Source organism: Nelusetta ayraudi, unplaced genomic scaffold (genome assembly GCF_046127955.1).
Source record: "Nelusetta ayraudi isolate G7.1 ecotype Tasmania unplaced genomic scaffold, CSIRO-AGI_Nayr_v1 ptg000026l, whole genome shotgun sequence".
Classification (NCBI taxonomy): Eukaryota; Metazoa; Chordata; class Actinopteri; order Tetraodontiformes; family Monacanthidae; genus Nelusetta; species Nelusetta ayraudi.
In genome coordinates, this window is record NW_027466076.1 from 5,975,504 (window position 1) to 5,999,097 (window position 23,594).

A 23,594-nucleotide genomic window follows, 5' to 3' on the forward strand; every position below is an offset into this window, starting at 1 on the left:
TCCATTGGACAGTTTTCTATTTTCACGGCAGGCCAGGGATTTTTTTGGAGAATCATTGAAGACCTGAGAGTCCAAAAACAACAAGAGTTGGTTTTGGATTTGATGGTTTTTGGGGGCAGTGAGAGAAACTTCCCATTGCTTCTGGTGGGAAACTGCACAGACACATACACATTGTCGGTCGGCACTGGTCAGAAACAGAGGGAGATGTCAATCTAAAATCAATATATTCAGATTTATTTCAAAGACATACCTACATACATACATACATATCCTGTACAATTCTTTTTATAATAAAAAAAAGAGACTGAATCTGGAAATTCTTATTTGGTCCCATAGCGTGTCACGTTACATGATGCAAGTCCCATCCTTGAGATATTTCATGGACTCCATCTGCTGGGTCATAGCCAGAACCTGGTGGAAGCCGGTGCTGAGTCCAGACATGTGCTGGAAGTAGGCCTCCTTCTCCACCTGCACCGACAGGTTGTTCACCCCTGCGTCCTTCAGGATGGCCGTCACCTGGAAGTTCACACAAGCCGCGTCAGAAACACACAGGGAGCTTCCTCCAGGGTCCACGTGGCAAAGCGGTGCCCAGAGGCTCTGACTTCAAACCCGACAGAACCACAAACGTGACGGAAACTCTGAGTTAGGGCCCCCGGGCCGTAGTTTGCCCTCGCTGTGGTTTCTACCTGCTGGATGATCCTGGGCTCCAGCACGTCCGACATGACCTGCAGGTGGATGGTGCCAGCCAGCATGTTGGCCGAGTGTCTCCAGAAGTGAGGGTCTCGGTACGACAGAACTCCTTCGATCTTCTCGATCTGGAAGAATATTAAGACAAAGCGTAGAAAGAGTGAGTTAGTTGGTTAAAAAAAAAAAAAAAAAAAAAGAATTTCAATTGGCTGTGATGCAGTGGCAATCCTTTGGCCACACCCTGGCTGCTATGGTGGATTCTTCAGGTTGCAGCAGTGAAGTGTGGATGTTGAAGGAGTCCTCGTGGACGCCGACTCAGTTGCATAAAAACAGGTTTATTACAAAGAAGTCAGGTATCAAAACAGGCGTCTAGAAAGCCCGGGGAGGTTGTGTGTCCAGATGTGCAGAAGCTCTCACAACCTCTCAGAGAATAGTTAGAACATCACCTCCATATACCCACAGGTCTCGTCATCAGGCACATTCCATATAAGGAGGACAAAGAGACAATTGTAACACAGAAGGTGAAAAGGATGGGCCAGAGTTGGAATGCGTGTTATCTACACAGTCTTCCTAGGGAGTTGAGATGAAGCCTTCCAAGGGAAGCAACCTAATGCAGGTGCTGCGCTAAGGAGGGGTCTGTTCGTCTTATCAGGCAAGAAGCCTGCAGGAGTAGGGCCAAAGCTTCAGACACTACACTGCTGCTGCTGCTGCTGCTGCGGTGGGACAAAATATATACACATAAAATGTTGTTGTTTTTTTCTTCTCAAAATAATGTCATCAAAGTGTCTAAGTTGAAAAGTTCAACATTGTGCGCAGCAACATGGACAGTAAATCATCAAATTAAACATCACTTTACGCACCACATTAGGGACAAACATAAAGGCACGGTGTTCATATTTGAAGAAGGAAAATGTTTCTTTGGTGTTGCAGTTTAAGGGCCATGTGTCACATATTTATAAATAATAATAATACACTTTTTTTTTTATAAACGCACCCAAGGACACTTAAGAGGAATTAAGGTAATTCATTAAGGTAACAGCTAAAAACTACACATAAAAAAAAAATAAAATGAAATGAGACAACAGTTAGAGTAAAGCAGCATCACTTCAGGAGATGCTTTTGAGTCTGGATTTAAATACAGGAAGAGAGTCGATGTCAATCAAAGAAACGACACAACGCGCTGACTGTGCGAAGCTTCATTTGAGGTGAGCTGCTGTTTCATTGGCTACCACAAACATTCAAGCGAGACAAAGGGTCAGTCGACACTGAGGATTTTTTTTTTTTTCTTTTTTCACCTTCTCCAACGCGACGTTCAGGTCCTTCTCGTTCTCGGGTGGAGTTCTGAGCAGGAGAACCTCGCAGGCGTCCTTCAGCAGAGGGATGACGCTGAGGAAGATGAGCGTGGCGATGAAGAGCGAGCAGATGGGGTCGGCGATCAGCCAGCCGAACTGGCGGATGAGGATGGTGGAGATGATGACGCCCACGCTGCCCAGCGTGTCGGCCAGCACGTGCAGGAAAACACCTGGTGGGGGAACAAAGGCGCAACGTGAGGGACGCAGGTCACTGTCAGCCACAACACACCTTCACTGGTGGACCACTGGCAACACACTGGAGCTGCAGCCACACACACTCATCTCACCATGCAATACATACCAGGACATTCAGAAACAATACCATTCAATGCAACCTTCTGAATGATTTCAAACAGAGTGGCTGCGTTTCAAAATAAAAGCCATGTTTCGACAATTTCAACCAAGTACAATTTGCAGTCGTTTCCATTGAATGGTGTGAAGCGCATCAACCGTCTGCATACGTCTGAAGTCTCACAGAATGGATCATCAACACGCACCTCTCATGTTGGCGTTCATGCCTCCGCCGTGGGAGTGGCCGTGGCTGGCGTGAGAGTGGCCGTGGCCCCCGTGAGAGTGGCCGTGACCCCCGTGAGAGTGGCCGTGGCCTCCGTGAGAGTGGCCGTGACCTCCGTGGCCCCCGTGGCTGTGCTCGCCGTGGTCGTGCGACGAGCAGCTCTTGCTTCCGTGCGAGTGGGCGTGGCTGAAAGCGCAGATGCCCACCAGGTTGACCAGCAGACCTCCGACTGACACCGGCTGCATTGGAGAGAAGGACGGCGAGAGGAGGTGAGAAGAAGACGTAGGAGGGCTCAGGCCTCAACGTCAGCGCAGTCCTCACTCACTGTCAGCATGTCCGTGTTGATGTTGGGAGGATCCACCAACCTGGTGACCGACTCCACGAAGACGAAGAACGCGATGACCATGAGGAAGAGGCCGTTGATGAAGCCCGAGAGGATTTCAACGCGGCCGTACCTGCAAACCGACAGGGCGGCGCTCTCACAACATCCACCTTGGAAACATCCTGCAGGCCATTTCAGAGAGAACTTTACCCGTAGGAGAAGATCCTGGTGGCCTTCCAGCGGGTCATGAGGGCGGCGAACAGGCCCAGCACCAGAGCCGAGCAGTCGAACAGCATGTGGAAGCCGTCGGAGATCAGCCCCAAGCTGTTGGTCCACACGCCGTAGAAGAGCTCCACGAAGGTGAAGGCCTGCAGACACGGCAGCAAAGCTTGAGCCAGGAGAGCGGCTCAGAAGATACTAGAAGCTGCCATCAACTGGAGAGACTGGAGGCGTCTTTCCAGCCATCTTTTTATTTCTTCTAATGCACGAATCTGATTGGCGGAGCTCAATGCGCCCGGGGTTTGTTCACTGCACGCACCAGGTTCAGGCACAGGAAGTAGAAGATCTGCCTGGAGTCGTACTCCTCCAGGATCTGCTTGAGGGAGTCCTTGATGAAGCGAGGGAGGGACTGCGAGGTGTGCTGCAGGGCGTCGCCCATGAAGCTGTAGAGGGGGACGCCCTCGGGTGAGTAGCCCACCAGGGTGCCCGTCTGGCCCTTCTTGGATGGAGAGGAGAGAACGCTGGAGGCTGCAGAGGGACAGAAGGAGCAGGAGGTGTCGAGATGATGACAGTGTGGGTGGTTGCGTGGCTCACTGTCCTGACGGCTGACCTGGAACCTCAGGAGGAACCTCTGCATTTAATGTCTCCAAAGTCTTTTCTTCATTTCTACTGCTGTCTGCACTGCAGATCCAACCAGAGGAACTCAAATGTATGAAGCTCAATATACAGAAACATGCACGATGCAAATATGCACCAAAGTCAAGATTGTGAAATGACTCAAAATACACAAACGTCCAAAGGTTTAGGGTCACTGACTCACTTCTGCACTGAACTGCATTGGAAGCAGCTGCATGCAAGAATCCAGTGGAACCCTGTAGGAACATCACTGTAGCTGCTGCCTTAATGTCTACACGAATGTGATTTCAGACAATGAAAACCAAGTGTGTAATATTTGACCATCATTACACAAATTGAAACCATCAAAGTCAACAAAGCAACATGATTTATATTTCAAACTCTTCAGACTGACTGCCAGTGTGTTGGCACTTTGACTTTTGCACACTTGGAATTCTCTAACTCACTTTTAATGAAATGGTTTTGATTCAACACTCAAATGTCCCCACTCTCCGCACATCTGGACTGATCACCGTGAACTCATCACGCTGGCAGAGCATCAACATCATTATTTCATGCTTACAATGGACTTCAATGCAGAAACGATGTAGTGACCCCCACACCAGGCGCTCGCTCACTCACCCATGATGAAGAAGACGGCGCTGACCAGCACTCCGCCGGAGAGCACGTGCTCCGTGCTGGCCTGCCCCCCCGGCGCCTTGCTGACCGAGCGCAGCTGGTCGGTGAGCGGGTGGGTCCAGAAGTTGGCCAGCAGGAGGGCGCTGAGGAAGAGGGCCAAGGCGCCGTAGCGGGCGCAGCGCGGCGTCTCCATCTTGGCGCAGCAGACGGCCTCCACGTAGAACTCCAGGATGGACACGGAGAAGATGATCATCCCGAACGGCACGATGAGGGACGACCACGACTCCACTTTACTCTGAGGACGACAACGACATGAGAGGACGGTCTGCAGGCGTTCGACTCTGACTGTCATTGATGAGGAGTTCTCTCCGCTCTGCCGGATCTCTTCACTCACTTCCGTGGTTGCTGAGAGCACGATGACCCAGGGCAGCAGAACCGCCGCAGACACCAGGTTGTCCAGGGCGTAGAGGCGTTTGGCGCCGCCGATCTCCACCGACAGCTTCCTGGAGGCCGTGTGGAAGGCCACCTTCAGGCAGAGCGAGGCCACCAGCAGCACCACTCCACCCTGACACAGGGGCACGCCGCATACTTATGACTTTTATATTGATTCAACTCCCCGCTCTGAGACTGCAGGATGTTCCCGCTTACCTTGTGATCGGCCACGCCCAAAAAGGAAATAGCGGTGTAGAGGAAATGCGTGAGAGCGCTGTCGTGATGTCCCTCAGCTGAAGCACAGCAGTCAAGGTAAAACGAGCACACAGGGATAAACAGAGACACTGCGCAGCGCAGAGAAGAACAGACAGCAGCCAGGAGTGGAGCAGCAGCAGCAGCAGCAGCAGCAGCAGCAGCAGCAGCAGCAGCAGCAGCAGCAGCAGCAGCAGCAGGAGGATACGGTGCTCCGCCATCTTCGCCATGAGATCATCGTTGTCGAAGAGGAGGAGGCAGATGACGGCGATGATGAATAAAGCAGCGCCTCTGGTCTGCTCCACACCACAGGGAAAAATATTACAGAGAGGAGTTGATGTGTGAGAATAAATAAAATTAACATTGTGCCGCAAAGGCGGCAAAAGTTGCAGCAATTTTTGTAACATTCGGAGATTTTGAAGAAGAAACGGCGACATCAAGTGGTCACATTTTGGATTGACGCGTCTTTCACTCTCTCCCCACTTTAACAGCATTATTCACAATAATAATAATAATAATAATAATAATAATAATAATAATAATAGCAGCACTGGTTCATTTTTAGCAACACTACTATGATGTTCACTAGACATCAATAATAAAAGATTAGGCTGCCTGGACAAGTTGCTGCTTCACCACAGTGCAAAACACACAAAGACAAAAACATTTTCACTGACACACCTACGGAAAATGAAGTTGCCAGTTATCCTAATGTGCAGGTCTCTGAGACGCCACTGCATATATACACCCAGTGCTGTTCTGCATGCACTCCTACCTTAGACGGCCCTCCGCCAGAACTTGTGAAGAGGACTCCAAGGAGAGCGATGACAACCACGTCACTGTGCTCAAACAGCAACAACGTCCTGGAAAAAGAAAAGAAACAGCGATGATGGCGACCAGGAGGGAAATCAAGCCTGGGTGTGAGGGTAACAAATTTCACTGAGTACAGGGTGCCTGAGAGTCCAATGACAGTTTACCTCAGCGGTCCACAGAGGGTCAGGCCAAAGAATCCCAGAAGAGAGATGACACAGCTGAACACAGCGTGTTTTAGTAACTTTATCCACTGCAAAGAAGAACAGGTTTTTAGAGGAACCGCTGGTTCTATTATGGCCTGTAGCACCACGCAGATCAAGAATAATCAAGAATAAAGCAATACATCTGCCCACTGCTGAGTATGGCCCCACTATCTGAGCCGGGTTTATTCCCACAGGTATTGCAAAGAGGTACAACATTTGCTAAAAGAGGAGAAAGCGCATGAAAAAGGCTGCTCTGATGATTTTATATATTTTTATATTCCATTTAATATCAACTGGGGTCACAACGCAACTGTATTTCTTGTGTGTGAGCTTGGCTGTAAGAACAAACCTGTCTTTTGGAGATGACTTTTCCAGAGGAGAAAGGCTTTTGAAAGAAGAGCAAAACAACAGCACTCCTAAAAACAAAGAGCAGCGTGTTGTCATCGTCTGGAAACACCGAAACACAACAAATCTACCAAAGTAACACAAAACAACTGGAGCGCTTACCCCAGTTTTAGTATAAAGATGAACTGAACAATGTGGACGACTTTGAGGATGTCGTAAGACTCAAAGATTCCAAGAGCCTTGAGGACTTTGGAGACAATTAGTAAAACTATGTATCTCGTTAACCTGAGGAGAAAAGAGAGACATTTGCATGAGACAAACTTTAGCCTGGGGACGGCAAAAATCAAAAAGGCCAACTGAAGGTTGAGGCCATTACTGCCATGTGCATAGTAAATAATGAGACCATGCCCAGAGTTAAGAGCTCCATAACAAAAAAAACATTCTCACGTGACCAAAGATGCTTTTCATTACTTTTTGCACAGTTGAATTGTTTTTTCCCTTCTTTTAAAAATAAAAAATGTATTGATTGTTATCGATTGTTACTGCTGCTAGGCTGCCGTTCCCATACAGGTGACACGAGTTAAATGTTAAAAGTAATTTTAAAAGGAGAGAAACTCACCTAGAATTGGGCACTTCCACCATGCCCAGTTTTCCTCCTGAGAGGACGTTGCTGTTGTACTTGTCTTCCATTATTATTATTTTTTCCCCAGTTTCAACAACAACTTATGGCCCCGCTGAGCTCGACATCACTGCGGGCTCCCACCGTTTACCTGCGAAGCGCTACACCACACTTGACCCCGTCTAGGGCCATGTTTTTCGGCATGGCGTCGGAAAGACGAACGTGGGTCGCACTGATCAATCCTCCGCCAGCTGGCAACCCTCTCAGCCTGGTAGCTAACGCTAGCTACCGCCACATCACTCAATTAACTTTGCCTTTTATCAAACGTTTTCTCCCACCGCCACTTCGCCCGTGTCGAACGCTCGCGACTACCTGAAGAAGGCCGTGAATGTGAATGAAACACTGATGGGACGGCGAGCAGTAAACGGGAAGGTTTACACCGTCCAGGCTGGCCACAAAAGCTCCCACAACACTTCCGGACACGGTAAAACCTTAAGCGTCACGTGGTCCCCTGCGTCAGCGTTGCGCATGCGGAGTATGGAGCTGACGCGGAAACGATGACGTACGCATTAAAGGAGAGGAACGGTCGTTGATTTTGTTGTGTTTTTTGTGATTAAGCCGCTCGAAGTGAAAGAAAGAAAGAAAGAAAGAAGAAATAATAATAACAACAATAATAATAATGATAATAATAATAATAATAATAATAATAATAATAATAATAAGAAGAAGAAGAAGAAGAAGAAGAAGAAGAAGAAGAAGAAGTTACTCAATTACATGTAATTAAGTTTGTCTGCCCTCAGATAATAATATTATTTAAGGTCTAATTACAATATCTGTTATTAGATCTATATTTTAATACAACAATAGATTGCAACATGCACTCAAAAAAGTTCTAAATAAAAATGAAAGAGGCGCAAGGCCCAATCAGTTTGAATCTGATCGTCTGGTCACACAATTTATTCTGAGAAACCTTTGTCAAAGCCAATTATGTAGAAAATAATCCTTTAAGAGCAGCTTTCCGAAGGGAAGAAAAAAGAAAAATGCAGGACTTGTGACCCATAATAAACGGTTCGGGCTCAGCTTCCTGAGATCAGAGCCATAATTTGCACATTGCTGATTTACCACTAGACTGAAAGAAAGCATTTCTCTTCTTCCTTTCTTTCTTGTTTGTTTCCTTCTGCACAGGGCCTTCCATTGTAATACATACTTCTGAATCTTAAGCATTATTTTTTAATATTAAACTACAACTCCTACACAACTGGATGTTCAGGAAGAAATATACAGTTCCCCGGGCTTTGAAACAACACATACAGGCATTGCACATTTTTTATTCATCTCAAACTTACAGTTTTTTTTTTTTTACTCTACTTAAGCCGGATACAGTTGGTAAAGTAGGTAAAATAACATTGAATCAGTCAGATTGAAAAAAAAAAAAAGTATGATAAAATTTTATGGTGAAGCAATCTTCCAGGCAAGCCTGCCAGCTCTGATGAAGTAGCAACATTTCAGAAAGGTCCGCAGAGGGCCAGCAGAACATCACGATGATGGCCCTTGGTGTCTTTCTGTAAGAACAAAAATAAAAAGTAAAGCTTAAACATTTTTGAAACTAAACAGGCAATGTATTCTTTTCCCAGCAGTGAAGAGAGGGGAAACTGAAAGAGAGACGTACCAGTATGTGCTCCTGTAGACTCGTGTCATACATGGCACTGTACTCCTCCAGGATCTTCTTCAGGTCCACCTCAGACCGGCTCACCAGCACCCTCATCAGGGTGTCCTCACAGGTGCCGTGCCCCTGTGCAACACATTCACCATCATTAGACAGATGCGCGACTCTGCAACACTCTGCTAACACTGGAAACACAGTCCTGGGCCGGAGAGTCTAAACAGAGTCGTCGGTGAGGGAAAGTTTTTGGCTTTTTTTTTGTTTTCTAAGCCAACTGCTGATTGATGTTGAGTCAAGTTTCGATGTCAAATTGTGAATGCAACACAATGCAAAACAAGTGTTGAAGCCGTTAGTCCTCGTGTGTAGAACAGTTAGAGACTGCACCACACCAGCAACACTCAACACAAACAGCCACGCCAACACACGCACACAACTGGAAAACCGACACGCGTTGAGATACAAACGTACATCCATGGCCTTGTGGAGCTTCTCGGCAAAGAAAGCAGGCGTGTTCCAGGAACACTTGACTGGAAAGAAAGACAAATGGAAGTGAACGGGAGCGCCTTGTGATGTCACTCATTGACAGCTGCGTTTTCAAATATGCCCTCAGTTGAATTTTGATATTACGCAGGATTGAAATGGCAGATTTTACCGAGGGTGAAATCCAGAAGTTGTTCACTTACAGTTACGTCATGATAATCAATTCAACTGGTTTAAATACAGATTTTGGCAAATGACCAGAAATCAGCGTAAAAGATGATCCACTTATGATTGGCTGCCTGCTGATTTGCACATAAATGATAACAGACAGAAACCTAGACCCATTAACTTACAAGTGTCAATGTACAGCTACTACCCAGACAATTAGAATATCCTGAAAAATATCCTGCAATTCAACTTAAAAGGTGAATGTGACATATTATATAAAGGAATAATATGCAAATCAATATATTTCAAGTTTTTTTTTCTTTGGATTTTGCTGATCAGGTCTTGCAGCTTAAAAAAAACAACCTTAAATTTTCTAATAATTTTCTGAGTTTGTGGGTTTGTGCTTTTAATAAGCTGAAAATCTTAATCAGCAAAGTTACAACAAGGAACTGCTTGAGATGTCAATTTGCGTGGAATGGCTCAATAAAATGTGTTGCTTTCATCTTTCATGTTAAATTGCCAAAATAAATCAACTTTTACTGGATATTCTAATTTTTCCGGTACTTCCTGTATTATTCAAAGCCGCTCATGGGAAAAATAAGGCATGGTTCACTGTGCATGCGATGTCATTATTCTCACCGATGTCGACGAGGCAGTCCTCAATGTCTCCCTTCAGCTCCAGGTCCAGGGCTTTAGGGAGCGTGATGTCACTCAGACAAGCATATTGCTGGAATGCTGACAGGTAAACACACAAACAGCAGGTATTTATGAGAAGGGAAGAAGTTTGTCAGGAGACAGATCTGACTGTAAGAGTTTTTCATGGGCACGGAGCTCTCCAGAGCTCCACAACAGCATGGCCAGCTCCACCTGCTGCTCCTGCTCTGCTGGGCGTGTCCCACCTGTTGCCTACCAGGGTGCGGTTTCACCTGTTTGTCTGGGTGCATGGTTCTTTTTAAGAATGTGTGTCGCTGCCTCGCCTCCGAGCGACTCAAACGTGTCGGCTGAGGCGCTTTGAGGTTTTCAGTCACTCACTCTTGGAGAGCTGCGGCCCGTTGCGCGTGGTCAGGATGTCGATGAACGCAGAGACGTCGATGTCAGCGTGGTTCTCGCCAGCCTCAAACAGGATCTGAGGAGGAAAATGTATATATAATGTATATATGGCGACTCACAAGTCACTCACTCAATGACTGAAAAACACACCGACTGCGCTGCTGTGGTTAAAGAGTCTCATAAATGTGCTCGGAATGACTTGTGAAAAGCGGTGGAGTGCTGTAGAACCACTAGAAAAGGTCCTGAATTATCGTACAACCGCTAAAAAATGCGCAAAGATACGCATCAGTGTGTTTTTGGACACAACGTTCACTTTCCAGTTTAAAAATGGGATTAAAAAGACGTTTTATGTTCTGATCTGTTTGAAAGTATCAGCCGTGGCTTCAGCGCCTCTTCACAGAATTTATTGGTGTTTGAAACTTCTTTTTTTTTTTTATTATAAAAGTATTGATTATTTATTCATTCTTTCATCAGAGTACACCCACTAGAATTAACTAGACTACACCGCTGCTTATGAATATGTATCGTGCACTAAACGACCCAGACCTCAGCGTCCCTGCGGGCCTGGTCCAGGTCAACCTTGCCGCTCTCGTCCTTGTTGGCCTTCAGCATGGCCAGCAGCGCCGTGGCGAAGTCGCCGCTGGTCTCATCCTTGATGACCTCCTCCAGGTCTCGCTCGTACTCTGAGGGAGAAGGAGCGTCAGGGTGACAGAACAGGATATCTTTTTTTTTTTTTTTTTTTAAGTTGTTGTTGCTTGAAGCGGACCAATTTCCACTCTGCTGTCGTATTATTTTGCAGGACCTCGGCTTTGGGGTCATTGTTATTAAAAGTGTAAACATCCAATAAATAATTGCTCATAACTATCATTAAAAGGCAACAAATATATAATTTTTACTTTTGTTTATAAGTGCATTTCAGAACTTGTACTTTCTTACTTACTTTTACCAAATTATTATTATTATTATTATTATTTGTTTTTTTACAAAAGTATCAATACTTTTACTTAAGGACAGCATTAAAATAGTTTTGACACTCTGGAAACCTCTGAGGAAGAGTTCAGTGGTCACATCCAAAATTAATAAATACATATAGATAGATATAACAATACAAATAGATAAATGAATAACACATGACTTGAAACCTTGTTTGAAGGCTTGCTGCACTTCTCGAATCTCTTGGTTTGTTCTTGTTGCCAAAACCTCCACCAGGGCGTCTTCATCAGTGCCCATACCCTGTTAGAATAGAGAGATGAGTGCTGGATTCATAGTTTCATAGTGTTGTGTCGTACATGGGAAAAAAAACGGCTACAGAGCTGCAGAACATTGTCTGGGGTCTTGGAAGTGTGTGAGGTCCTGAAAGCACCTTAGTGGCCTTCCTGAACAGGTAGGCGTCAAACTGAGCAGGTGTCTTGAGCAGAGCCAGACAGACGTCCTCCAGGTCCGACCTGAGGGCCGACTTCAGGGCGCGTTCCAGGCTCTGCAACACACCACAGCCGTCACAGAGTTGATTGATCAAGCAATCAATCAATCAATCAATCAATCAATCAATCAATCAATCAATCAATCTTATTTTCCCTCCCAAACGCAGACAGGTTATCATTTAGAGCTAAAAACTAAATAACTCAGCTAAAAAACGATAGAGTTAAAAAAAAACTAAAATAATAATATATACAAAAAAATCTCAAAGCTGTAAGACAGTGGAATAAAAAGACATAAGAAATAGGACAGAATTATGATATAGTATAATAATAGATTACAAAAGTAAATGTCCAAACTCGCACGGTGAGTCTGGAGCCTCCTTCTAAAAACATCAACAGTCTCTGCTGCATTCATCACCAAGAACACATCAACAAAATTATGTTGAAATATCAAATACTGATAGTGATCATAGAAAATCTCCTCTCTTCTCCTGAGTCAGTTCCCTCTGACACCATGACACCAGCAGCCTGAAGGGCAGTGAAGGCAGCAGCAGGTTTGGTGGCTTCACTGTCCTGGCAAAACCAGTTTTTGTGTGTTTTTTTCTGTTTGTTCACAATGGTGTATTTCACTCTCATCAAGGCGTCGGCCAGGCTGATTCATGTCGTGAGCAGAACGGTGGTGCCACAGTGCCATCAGTCACCCCTGACCAAGCAGACACGTAATGGCCGACACCATGACACACATCACAACGCTGCAGCTGAACAAAAGAGGCGAGTTTCACTGCTGTGCTCATTATTGGAGCAAATGTGACAGCAGAAACGATGGTGGAGCTCCAAACCTCCAGAATGTAAACTGATTTCTGATATTGACCCTCCAACACAGTAACTGTGCGGTATCTATTTCTGATGTGTCTGACTTGGTTTGAACAGCATCACTGAGTCATTTGTGCTCCAAAGCAGTGGACTCCAGCAGCAGCAGCAGCAGCAGAACTCCTGGCTGGGAACTGCTGGACCCACCAGAGAGTGACCTCACCTCGCCGTGCTGCGCCTCATACAAGACTTTGATCCGCTGCCGCTGCTCGTTGCTTCTCTTCGCCAGGACGGAGATGATCACGTCCTCCTCCACCCCTGCCAGGGAAGACAGTTGCTCCTCAGCTTAATCATCTTTTGTGCTTAGAGATGTCAAAACAGCACAAAAGCCCTCAAACTGAATCCATCTTTAAAATGACAGAAACGCTCTTCGTGAATCATCGGCCGACGCACCTTTACTCTCAATGGCGTCTTGAAGAACTGCGGCATCGCTGCTGGCGCTGAAGTTTGGATATGGTGCAACTGTCCCGTAGTACTTTGGCTTCTTTTTACCTTTAACCTGGCAAAAACAAAAACAGCAACAACGTTTCACGGCCTGCGGGAAGTGGAGCGACCGGTAAGACGGGGAGGGTGAAGGTGCAGCAGAAATTCATTCCACCCAGGAAGTCAAACGAATTCAAAAGTTTTACTCTTTCTTCCTTGTTACTGCAGGACGGCACTCACAGTCACTTTGTCGTCGTCGGTCTCTCGGTCGTGGACGATGTTCCCGAGGAACTTCTTGAAGAACGACATGCTGCCTCACTGCTGGATGTTGGATAAACCCCTGAGGAGAGAGAGACACACAGGTGAGCATCTGAACATGCAGAAGTTTGAAGTTCCTCACTGAGAAATCAAAGAGAGCCACAACTGCACCTGTGCTGTGCCAGACGCTCCTACCAGTCCAGTTGGAGGAGCTCAGCTGTTGAAGCATTTAAATGGCTCCACCCGTCTCTCTCTCTCTCTCTCTCTCTCTCTCTCTCCCTCTCTCTCTCTCTCTCTCTCTCTCTACCTGCTGGGATCAACCAATCATCAAACAGCATTCCTGAGAGGTGACGGTGGCGACGGTGGCGGCCGCACCTGACTGCTTGTGTGACTCTGCTGCTCAGGCTGGCATTGTGAGCGCAGCGGCTTCACCCTGTAATCAAACAGCCGAGAGACGCAGGAGCCAGGCGGAGGCGGCGGAGGCGACGGCTGCTCAGAAACATCAGGCGGAGATGAAGAGAGATGAATGTTGACCTGGAGAAACAGCTTTTCTGACACGTTTGTTTCAGGACTTTTTCTTTCTACCAAGCACGCACCACCTTTACACACACTTGGTCTGTTCACATGAGGCGTGGATGAATGTGTCTCCCATAGAAATGCTGAATTAAACTTTTTTTGCATTGTGAATTGAGTCATCAAATGATCATGTCCGTAGTCAATCTGCTGATCTTTTTGGGCAGTTCTTAAATATTCACCCGAGGAAACTGTAGACGTTGAATTCAAATAGAAATGAATAAAACCGAGACAGCATCCTGAGTTGCTGGGACAGCATTCAAAGAGTTTGAACTTTATTGCAAAGCCAGAAAGAAGGACGCACTGATTCCAAAAGTTAAAATGTCAAAGGACAGATAAAATACAACAACAAGTGCCTGAATGTGTCAAGAAAAACAAAGTTGGGTTGTTCTTTTTTTTTTTACTGCTGTGTTGCACAACTGAGCAGTGGACTGTTGACTGCAGGTTTCAAAGATGCCTCCTGGTTAAATTTGACTGGCTGATGTCAGTGGGGAAATATGAGGCCGTGATCATGGTCTTTGCACTCAGGAGTGGACTTCCACCATCTCAACACCTTCAATTAGAGCATCTCTTTGTGAGAGCTGACAGGAATGTCTTTTGTTTCCCCAGGCTGTTCCTCAGAGGTGTTCCTCAGAGGCTGTTATCTCGGAGGTTGTCCTCTCCCTCTCCCACGGCCTCGGCCCTGACCCGCACCAGCACCAGGACCTGGCGGGTGGCTCACTGGGCCTCTGGCGTGGGGGTTGGGCGATGCCAGAGCCACGTCTCTCTGCAGGGGAACACCTCTGCCGGGCTTGGTCCTGGTGGGCTTGGCCTCTGCTGGCTCTGGTTTCTTCTCTATACTCAGAGAGACGGTAAAGAATGGCTGCTTTGAAGTTGCTGCTGCAGTGGAAGAAGAAGAGGTGTTTGCTGAGAAGCTCACTGACCAGGCTCCACTGGAGGAGGAGCAGCGGGGGCGAGGGAGTGGTTGGGCAGCAGGTCCTCCAGGTCTTTCATCACCTGGTTGGTGCTGTCAGTGTTGTTCCTGCGGTTCTTCTCCTCCTCACGAGCCTGAGAGGTTGGAGACGCAGTGGAGATGGTAATTAAATATATATACATATTCTAATTAAAAGATATTCTACCACCAACCACGGGCATCAAAATATGGATGATCTAATAATAACTTTCATTCTGACAGTCAGCACTTCTGACTGTTCAGTTCAATGCTTGCGCCTGCCTGTGTTGTCAACTCACCATCTGCATCTTCTTCTTTAACTCAATGTTGGCGTTCTGGTAGGCCTCGGACACTGAGTTCAAATAGTAGATGGCCAGCCTGTCATGGAGAAACAGCTTCCATCAGACCCTTTATGAAGACTTCTGACTTCTGACAACTGCACTGCATCTGGTTCTTCCTGCTCTGTTAAGACCACGGCAAGAACCTGAGATAGATTACAGTGACTGTGGGTCGAGGCACTGCGGGTGAGCCAGTGGGTCTCCTTACACCATGAGCAGTATGGCTGGTATGATGAGGCCCGGGTTGGCGGCGTAGCTGAACAGCGTCCCCATGAAGGCCGGCAGGTCCAAGTCGATGGTCTCCATGATCACGTCAAACATCTTCGCTTTCCCACTGGAGACGGCATGACACAGCAAGTGTGTGTGTGTGCGTGTGTGTGTGTGTGTGTTTGTGTATTAAAAGTGGATAATATTTTCAAGGGAGATTATTTTAGAGTAGGCGGGATTTGCAGTCTTTCTTTTTTATTTCTTTTAATTAGATCTTTCAGAGTAATTCTGGACGGGGTTGCCAGTTGCGAGGTCACCTGAAGGGTCCACAGTCGTAGGAGGGCGGCAGCGTCATGATGGTGTAGACCACTGGCAGCAGGCTGAGGAAGAGGATGAGCAGCAGCAGGCCCATGTAGAAGTTGTTGGACTTGGAGGCCTTGAAGACCCTCTCGTGGGGAACGTTGGTGGCCATGACGGCCCAGCACTGGTAATACATGGAGCTGAGCAGCCGCAGCACGTTGATCCCAACCAGCCCAGGAGCATAAAACGCTCCCATCCTGAGACCACGTTCACACAGTAGGGGAGGAGCATCGGTGAGAATTTAGAATACAAAGACAGAAAAACCTCCACCATGTGAATGAATGCTGTAGATCAGGTTTGTACCAGATCATTCCTTGGTTGAAGACCAGTCCCAGCACATTACCACTGATGTCAAACTCTCCATAGGACGGCTGGAAGTGAACACAGGCACTGTTATTACACAACTCCACACATTATATCATTCTTACCAGATATCAAACAGGCTGATAATACATTTAAAAATGAAATGACAACAACAACAAACCCATTCATTCAAAAAATATGACGAAGAAAAGTAATCCTTCAATGAACGTCCTGCCCTGATTGAGCAGAGCATTGTGGGATTTGTAGTATTGGTGGTAGATGTGCTGTACAATAGCAGTGGGCCAGCAGCTCAGTGGTTCTGTATTGGCCTCGTGGGCCAAATATAATGACACTGGGGGCCAAGTTTGGCCCGCGGGCCAGAGTTTGACACCTATGATTTAGACGGTCATTCATGCATGTGGCTCCTTTGACCAAATCTCATCATATATGAGCTGTTTGTCACACTGCAACCTGACAGTGATGGTATTGGCTGACTTACAAACCCCGCCTCCAGGTCCCAGCACCAGCAGTAGTTGAGGAAGCGAACGATGACGGCTCTGGCAAAGTCACCAATCAGGATGGTCAGGTAGGTCACCTGGATGTCTGACACCGTCAGCTTCACAAACTCCTGGGTTGCCATTCAAATGACAGCAGAAGCACTTTAGATTTTGAAATCTTTAAAATTACACGAGAACATTTGGGTTTTTTTGGGTTGTTTTTTTTCTCATTACTACGCCAACTGCGGTCTCCCAGCAGGGTCCCCTGATGACATCAGAAGGGTCCATGGGCGGTGGGGTGGCCTCGGTGTCGTTGAGCAGCAGCGTGTAGTTGGCGTAGTACTCCTTCATGGCCCATATGGAGGCGTTCTTAATGGACTGTTCTTCTTCCAGCTGCGTGGAGCAAAGAGGAAGACGACGGCTGCGGATTGCTTGCACAGCACTGATGGTGCCACTTCAAAGATCCAACCAGCAGTCCAGCGGTCAAAGACTTTCTAGCCATGATTATGGAAATATTAATTTCAAGGTAAAAAGCAACATATTGACCCTCAGATGATGTGAAATAAAAGTGTTTTAGTAACAGTGACCTTTTAGCCCACGTTTAAACTTAAAGATTGATTTCGAGATTCTACTTAAATGGATCCTATTTTTTTGTTCTCCACTCCTGCATTTGTGACAATCCGTCAGCTGCTGCACTACCTTGGTGTTGACCTCGTCAAACAGGGCGAACAGGAAGGTGTAGAGGTTCCCCAGGAAGAGGGCGAAGATGCGGCCCAGCTGCCACTTGAGGGCGATGCGAGGATGGTAATCCTCCAGCTCGGCGATGGTCTCAAACAGAGGGGGACACACCAGGCCCAGCAGAGACATGATGATCTCCAACTGATGGTCAAATGCTCAGAGTGAATCCAGAGGTCTGTTTGAAGCAGCGCTCCCTGGTTTGGTAGTTTGGCAGAGCGACGGACGGATCATCATGATGATTATTACCTCGTTCTTCTCATACCAGCTGAGGTCGTCCCTGCTGGCAAACTCCTGAGACCTCTTCACCACGAAGTAGATGAGGTAGCCGCTGCCACCCAGGCTGCACGTGATCAGGAAGTTGGCCAGCACTCTGAGGAACCTCCGCAGGTGGATGTTCTCGTCCTTCTGGTTCTCCTGCTCGTCCACGATGGACTCCTTGACTCGTTGGAAAGATCAGAGGTATTCTGTCAACCCTGGGGGAGACGAGGAGCTCCACGCCAGCAGACGGTCCTTCACCTTGAAGCTGGTTGTGATGGAGGCGTACTTGTTGTCTGCGGTCTCAGCGTTGCCGATGAGGTAATCCCAGCTGGTGAACATCTTCCAGGCGAAGGTGAACTCGCCCTCGTCTCCATCGCCGCCGCCAACATCTGCGTTCTTGGCCATCCTGCAGACATTAGTGACGAGTCGTTGGCCAACCAACCGGATCTTTGAAGTGAACCGAGAGAGCCGCCTCCTGATGACTTGATTGGCCAGCGGCGGCTCTAATAATGTATAATGGGATTTTTTTTTCTTCTTTTTTTTTTTAAATCAAAAGTGTTTCTGTGACTGTGTGGTGTCACTGGTGTTGAGTCTCTGATAGCAAAACAAACAAACAAACAAACAAACAAAAACCAGAAATGAGATGCTGTCCTGCCGATAGGTGGCGCTGCAGACTCACGTGCGGATGACCACCATGAGGCTGTAGCCGAAGGTGCCGATGCCCACCATGAGGTAGGACAGAGGCAGCCGGAACTTCAGCAAGCCGATGGTCCTCTGGTCGTTGTAGTAGCCGTAGAACAAGACTGAGTACTTGCAGTAGCCCTGTCAACACACAGCGTATCTCAGGCGTGGGCAAACTACGGCCCAGGGGCCATATGCGGCCCATTGAGCTTTTTAATCCGGCCCGCCAAACTTGAAGAAATGATATTAATAGTCAGCCAGTCATCAAACAACTGCATCTCCTCCATGACAGAGTCATTTCAATAAAGAGCTAAACACCCTGGTGGTTCTAGATGGTTCTGGATAGTTCTGGGTGGTTCTGGATTGTTCTAGATGGTTCTGGGTGGTTCTAAGAGCTCAACACCCTGGTGGGGTTTCAAAGACACTGATTTGGTTGCAACTTTGCTTTGCTTCATTTTCCATTGACATTACAGCAACAGGTCTTCTACATATCCACCATAACACTCCATTCATCTGCTGCTGCTCCGGCTCCGCTGTCATATTTTACACCCCACTGTGGCCCCACCAGTCAAACAGTTTAACCCACCCCGCTGGCTTCTATTATTGATGTGATTGGTGCTAATGTTGTCAGGTGATGGTGATTGGCTGCCTTTGACCTGACAAACCTCTGTGTCACATGGCATGAAACCAGCAGGCAAAATGATCACGTCAACTTTATTGCGCAACTGGTCCCTCGAATTAGAGGCAAAACATCTTGCTGCCCTCTAGTGGTTGGTTAGCGAACAGGTTCCAAAACCCATTTAAAAGTGAGTATGTATAGTATATAACCTTGAGTTTAAGTATATATACTCTCTGCCTAAGAAACTAATCTTGTTCATTTATGTTGTTGAACATTGGTTTTATTAAAGGAGGGAAATGAAATGAAGCAGATTTTACCAAATACTCTGCAACACACACAACAGGTGCTGTTTGTGCTTGGCTCTTGTCCATACACTCACATTGAAGTCCATGAGGACCGAGTAGTCCTGGGCAGTGGGCTGGTCGGCTCTGGGGACGGTCTTCCGGGGAATTGATCCATAAGGAAGACCCATCAGAACCTGGAAAACAGAGAGACGGAGGTTGTCCAGTCTTTCCTTCTACAATCACTGCCTCATGGTTTTCCAATGACGTGAAAACAGCTTCCAATTGGTTGCTGTTTACATTTTTAAAGCACATTTTGGTCAGCAAAGGGAAAGACATTTTTCCTCAGTACCTCTGGGATGACGACGAGTCCGAAAGTGAAGCCAAAAAGCACCAAGTTCATTCCGTACATCCAGCGCAGGAAGATGAAGTAGGAGGCCACAGATGAGCCAAAGTGACCTGGATCGAGACGGGAATTCAGCTCTCACCCGTCACCCGCTGAGGAATGATCGCTGCTCAGGAGGGAAACTCACTTTCTACCTCCTTGATTTTCCGCTCCCAGGGGATGCAGGCTGTTCGGAAGTTCTCGAAGTCCCGCTGGAACTTGATCCATTTCTGAGATTGAAAAATTTGAAAGTATTCCATTCTATTCTATTCTAAACTCTGCTGTATTTGGAGGTGAGCGGCGGCTCTTGATCATGTGACTTGCCTTGGTCATCATCACTTTGTAGGCGTACCACTTCCTGCCTTTTCCTTTGCCCAGAGCTCCTTCAAATTTATCCACAAATTGCTGAGCCTCCCTGGAAAGAAGAAAGAGCAATAAAAACAAAAATGAGAATATAAATACAATTCTTAAATGGCCCAAACACCATCCCAAGAGTTTCACCAAGTAAAAGAAAGCAACAATTCATTGTTGATATTACTGCTGATATTCTGCTGACTAAAGAAGAAGAAGAAGAAGAAGAAGAAGAAGAAGAAGAAGAAGAAGAAGAAGAAGAAGAAGAAGAAGACCTGAGGTGTGTGAGTCTCCTTTTCATCCTCCATGGTTTGTTCCTGATGTTTGCGATTAACTTCTTCTTCTCCTCCACCTCCTCCATCAGCTGGGCCATCTCTCCCTCAGACATGGACTCCTCTTCCTCGTCATCATCGTCGGACTTGGAATCTGAGGAGCTGCAGTGGAACACGGCAGAAGAAAAGAGAAGAGTGAGTCTGGTCAGAGGAAACATCTTGGCTGCAGAGTTTGAAGCGTTCCGACGTTTAAACTCAACATTTGTTCTTCACGCAGTTCCTTTTTTGTATAATAATACTACTACTAATAATAATAACAACAATAATAATAATAATAATAACAATAACAATAACAACAACAACAACAACAGGCAGTAGAATGAGACCTACCTGTCATCTTTCTTCTTCTTCTTCTTCTTCTTGTCTTTGTCGTTGTCCTTGTCCTTCCCTTTGGCCTCTCCCTTCTTGCCCTTACTCTCCTCCTCCTTGCCTCCTTTCTTTCCCTTCTTTCCCTTCTTCCCCCTCTCCTCCTCCTCCTCTTCGTCACTCTCCTGGGCCTTCCCTCCCCTCTTCCTGTTGGCGGCTCCTCCTCTCTTCCGTCTGGGAGCCTCCTCTTCGCTCTCCTCCTCCTCCTCACCACCGCCTCGCCTCCTGGCTGCCTTCTTCACGTTGCGTTTCCTGGGAGCCTCCTCTTCCTCGTCCTCCTCCTCGTCCTCATCGTCACCTGCTGCTTTCTTACCCCGGCCCTTTGCATTGGCCCCCCCTCTTCTTCCAGCCGCCGGCCTCCTGTTGGCTCTTCCCTTGGCGGCTCCGTCTACGCTCGCCATGGAAAACAAGAGAGGAGAAGATGGGTCTTTGCTTTCTTGGCGACTCTTGCTGATGAATGAAGATGCTTTTCAAAGCTCCACTCACCATCGCTGTCACTCAAGTCCTCCATGTCGATGCTCACTGGGGACACACAGAAAAACATGCAGCTGAATCTTCAACTCAGTCACCGGCAGCGGTGCAGTTCAGTTTATTCTAGTGGCTGCACTCTGATTCATTCACTGTCCCTGCTCTCAATCCACATCCATGTTTATACATATTCATATGTACTGTATATAAGTAACTGTCCACTGGTCCAGGGTGGCACCCTGCCTTCACCCTGTGTCAGCTGTGAGAGGCTCCAGCAGACCCCCCACACCCCACACCCCGAGCTCAGGAATAAGAGAGTATGGAAAATGGATGGATTGATATACATACATTATATGTTTATACACCCCCCCACACACACACCCCCACACCCACTCAGGCACAGTTAGACCTGCTCACCTGAAATCTCCAGTGAACTCATCGCTCCCTCTTTAGCTACGTTCTTTTGCTTACCTTCGTCTGGGGCGGCTGTCTGGCGCTTCCTGGGCATGATGGGAGATGACCAGCTGCACTCCTCAGGCTCCTCAGTGTCCTCAGGCTCCTCAGTGTCTTCAGGCTACTCTGCTGTGTGGACCAGGCTGGCTGACTGACTGGCTGGTTGGTTGGCTGGATGGCTGACCTTCCCTCTGTCCAGGCTCTTCACTGGCAGCCAACTCAGGTGTCGGCTTACTTACACACACACACACACACACAAACACACACATAGAAAAACCCCACGCACACACACAGCAGGTGTCCTTGCACTCAGTTGATGGAGATATTTGTTTTTTAGCTAACAGGTGGCGAGAACCCCAACAACTGTGGCCACGCGCTCCTTCTCAAGAGGTGAAACTGCACTTCTGCATCATCATCATCATCATCATCATCATCATCATAATCATCATCACCACCACCACCATGCACTCTGCCGTGCACAGAGACACTCTCACTGGCTGCTGTTAGTGGACACAGAAACCCAGACACCCTTTAAGATTTAATGAAGGCTTGGGTTTCTCTCTGTGCTCCAGGCTCACGCGGCGAGCAGTCAACACCCCCAGGTGACCCTGCAGAGCCACAGCCAGCCAGCCTGCAGCACACACACCTCAGTGCAGGGCTGTCAAACTCTGGACCCCAGCGTCATTATATTTGGCCCGTGAGGCCACTATACTCACTACTAGAGCCTCTGGCCTGTCACTCCTGTACATCATATCTACTGCTAATACTACATATCCCAGAATGCTCTGCTGGTATTTTGGCTCACTATTTAACAGGCTGTAATCAACATTTTCTTTATGCTCTTTTTCTTGCTACTCCACGGCCTGGCAGTAGGTTCACTGGTGGCATGTTGATTGAAGGGTATTATAATTATTTGTTTATGATTATTTTATTTTTTATTTTATTTTGAGCCTGTGGAAAAAGGTTACTGTTGAAATTTTAAATCAGAAGGCTGCAAATAAAAAAAGAGGTATATCATTTTTATTTATTTATTTTATTCCAATGTTTTGTTTTGTTTTTTATTTGAAATTCAATTCTACAGTTGCAACTTATTTATTGTATAGTATTAAACTTTGCTTTGTTCCATATTCAGGTTGAGGCAAAACGCGCTTGCGTCCAGATGAAAAGGTTCACTGTTCTATCTGCAGGAAGATTTTATTCTATTTATTTATTTATTTTTAAATAAATATTGTCGGCCTGCAACTTAGTCCAAGGTTTGTCCCCACTGTGTATTTGAGTTTGACTCTGCTGCTGCCTCAGTGGGACGTCCTGGACCAGAGGACAAAGCACAAGGCTCCCCCATTAAATAATAGAGTGGAGCTCCTCCTCACATCCAAAACGGTTCCATTACACGCTCGTCACTTCCCAGCAGTCAGTCACGGACGGCACCTTCTAGACTATTGGCTCTGCTGGCTGCTGCTGGTGCTGCTGCTAACATTTGCTCCCTACCTGGACATACAGACATTATAAGGTGATGAGGTGCCCTCAGGTCTCAGGGGTATTTCTCACTGGGTCTGGTCTCAGTCTTGGACTGGACCGACTCTGGATTTAATCAAGATGACACCATAACAGAAAAGAAAGCTCGTATGCAGCAAACTGTGTAAGTATACTGTAATGTTAATATAAAGAGGTTCTAAAAGTTCTCAGCGCTCCAATATGCATCCTGTGTTTCCCTGAGGCCCACCCAAAATAATTTAGCAGGTAGTGGTGAGGACAGCAAACAGAATCACTTCCTGGTTGGAACAGCTGCTGTGGCTAGCTAGTGCAGATGCCAGTCAACAGCTTCTCCAGGGGGGAGGAGGAGCTACGGTAGCCAAGAGGCGCCAACCCGGAAGCATGAACGAGGAAAATTGATTTTCCAATTTTCCTCTATTTCACATCGTTAAGACTAAAAAAAATCTGATTTGGATTTAAAATCGATCAAATCGTACAGCGCTACCTCAGTATTGCACAGAAGGAAAAGAGGGAGATGAGTGGTTTTATTTATTAGCAATATCTTAAATGTTTGAAGCTGATGCTCCTCTGCGCCTCCTGGTCGACCTGACTGAAGTCGACCGAATGTCCCGCAACAC

The 23,594-nt window shown here is 46.9% G+C and overlaps 3 protein-coding genes across 4 annotated transcripts; all 3 read right to left on the reverse strand.

Annotated features, from left to right (window-relative positions):
* Positions 1–213: 213 nt before the first annotated feature.
* Positions 214–7,509, reverse strand: slc30a5 (solute carrier family 30 member 5). The gene is made up of 16 exons (XM_076029325.1): positions 7,013–7,509; positions 6,556–6,678; positions 6,398–6,464; positions 6,010–6,095; positions 5,808–5,895; positions 5,241–5,328; positions 4,997–5,073; positions 4,743–4,913; positions 4,352–4,643; positions 3,414–3,622; positions 3,086–3,243; positions 2,879–3,008; positions 2,537–2,792; positions 1,983–2,209; positions 687–815; positions 214–516 (listed from the first exon to the last, which is right to left on the reverse strand). Exons 1-16 carry the CDS (start codon positions 7,081–7,083, stop codon positions 346–348), a joined length of 2,343 nt encoding a protein of 780 aa, XP_075885440.1. The 5' UTR covers positions 7,084–7,509; the 3' UTR covers positions 214–345.
* A 427-nt stretch (positions 7,510–7,936) lies between these two features.
* Positions 7,937–13,430, reverse strand: LOC142890364 (annexin A1-like). Its single transcript, XM_076029333.1, has 11 exons — positions 13,325–13,430; positions 13,055–13,160; positions 12,825–12,919; positions 11,737–11,850; positions 11,516–11,606; positions 10,920–11,056; positions 10,356–10,449; positions 9,963–10,058; positions 9,144–9,202; positions 8,682–8,804; positions 7,937–8,574 (listed from the first exon to the last, which is right to left on the reverse strand). The coding sequence occupies exons 1-11, from the start codon at positions 13,391–13,393 to the stop codon at positions 8,518–8,520; spliced, it is 1,041 nt and encodes a 346-aa protein (XP_075885448.1). The 5' UTR covers positions 13,394–13,430; the 3' UTR covers positions 7,937–8,517.
* A 724-nt stretch (positions 13,431–14,154) lies between these two features.
* tmc2a (transmembrane channel-like 2a) lies at positions 14,155–23,489 on the reverse strand. 2 transcript variants are annotated; one of them, XM_076029323.1, is made up of 21 exons: positions 22,854–23,489; positions 21,502–21,717; positions 21,049–21,084; positions 20,527–20,950; positions 20,140–20,298; positions 19,838–19,928; positions 19,662–19,743; positions 19,481–19,587; positions 19,227–19,325; positions 18,227–18,369; positions 17,806–17,953; positions 17,536–17,724; positions 17,251–17,430; positions 16,786–16,944; positions 16,554–16,682; positions 16,055–16,122; positions 15,709–15,948; positions 15,393–15,518; positions 15,146–15,224; positions 14,839–14,962; positions 14,155–14,749 (listed from the first exon to the last, which is right to left on the reverse strand). In XM_076029323.1, exons 2-21 carry the CDS (start codon positions 21,536–21,538, stop codon positions 14,556–14,558), a joined length of 2,814 nt encoding a protein of 937 aa, XP_075885438.1. In that variant the 5' UTR covers positions 21,539–21,717; positions 22,854–23,489; the 3' UTR covers positions 14,155–14,555. The 2 variants fall into 2 exon arrangements, 1 of the variants encoding a protein (XP_075885438.1); XR_012927070.1 differs by lacking the exons at positions 14,155–14,749; positions 14,839–14,962 and having other exon boundaries at positions 15,148–15,224; positions 15,331–15,518.
* Between the last annotated feature and the right edge of the window lie 105 nt (positions 23,490–23,594).

Coding starts and splice junctions, on each gene's coding strand:
- slc30a5 (XM_076029325.1), bottom strand. CDS start 7,083: ATGGAAGACAAGTACAACAGCAACGTCCTCTCAGGAGGAAAACTGGGC. Junction 5,896..6,009: donor ACCCTCTGTGGACCGCTGAG/GTAAACTGTCAT, acceptor TTCTTTTTCCAG/GACGTTGTTGCTGTTTGAGC. Junction 5,074..5,240: donor GGCGAAGATGGCGGAGCACC/GTATCCTCCTGC, acceptor GCTGTGCTTCAG/CTGAGGGACATCACGACAGC.
- LOC142890364 (XM_076029333.1), bottom strand. CDS start 13,393: ATGTCGTTCTTCAAGAAGTTCCTCGGGAACATCGTCCACGACCGAGAG. Junction 13,161..13,324: donor CCGACGACGACAAAGTGACT/GTGAGTGCCGTC, acceptor TGTTTTTGCCAG/GTTAAAGGTAAAAAGAAGCC. Junction 11,851..12,824: donor ATGAGGCGCAGCACGGCGAG/GTGAGGTCACTC, acceptor GGTGTGTTGCAG/AGCCTGGAACGCGCCCTGAA.
- tmc2a (XM_076029323.1), bottom strand. CDS start 21,538: ATGCCCAGGAAGCGCCAGACAGCCGCCCCAGACGAAG. Junction 17,431..17,535: donor GCTGGTATGAGAAGAACGAG/GTAATAATCATC, acceptor TTTGACCATCAG/TTGGAGATCATCATGTCTCT. Junction 15,519..15,708: donor TACGACTGTGGACCCTTCAG/GTGACCTCGCAA, acceptor TGCCGTCTCCAG/TGGGAAAGCGAAGATGTTTG.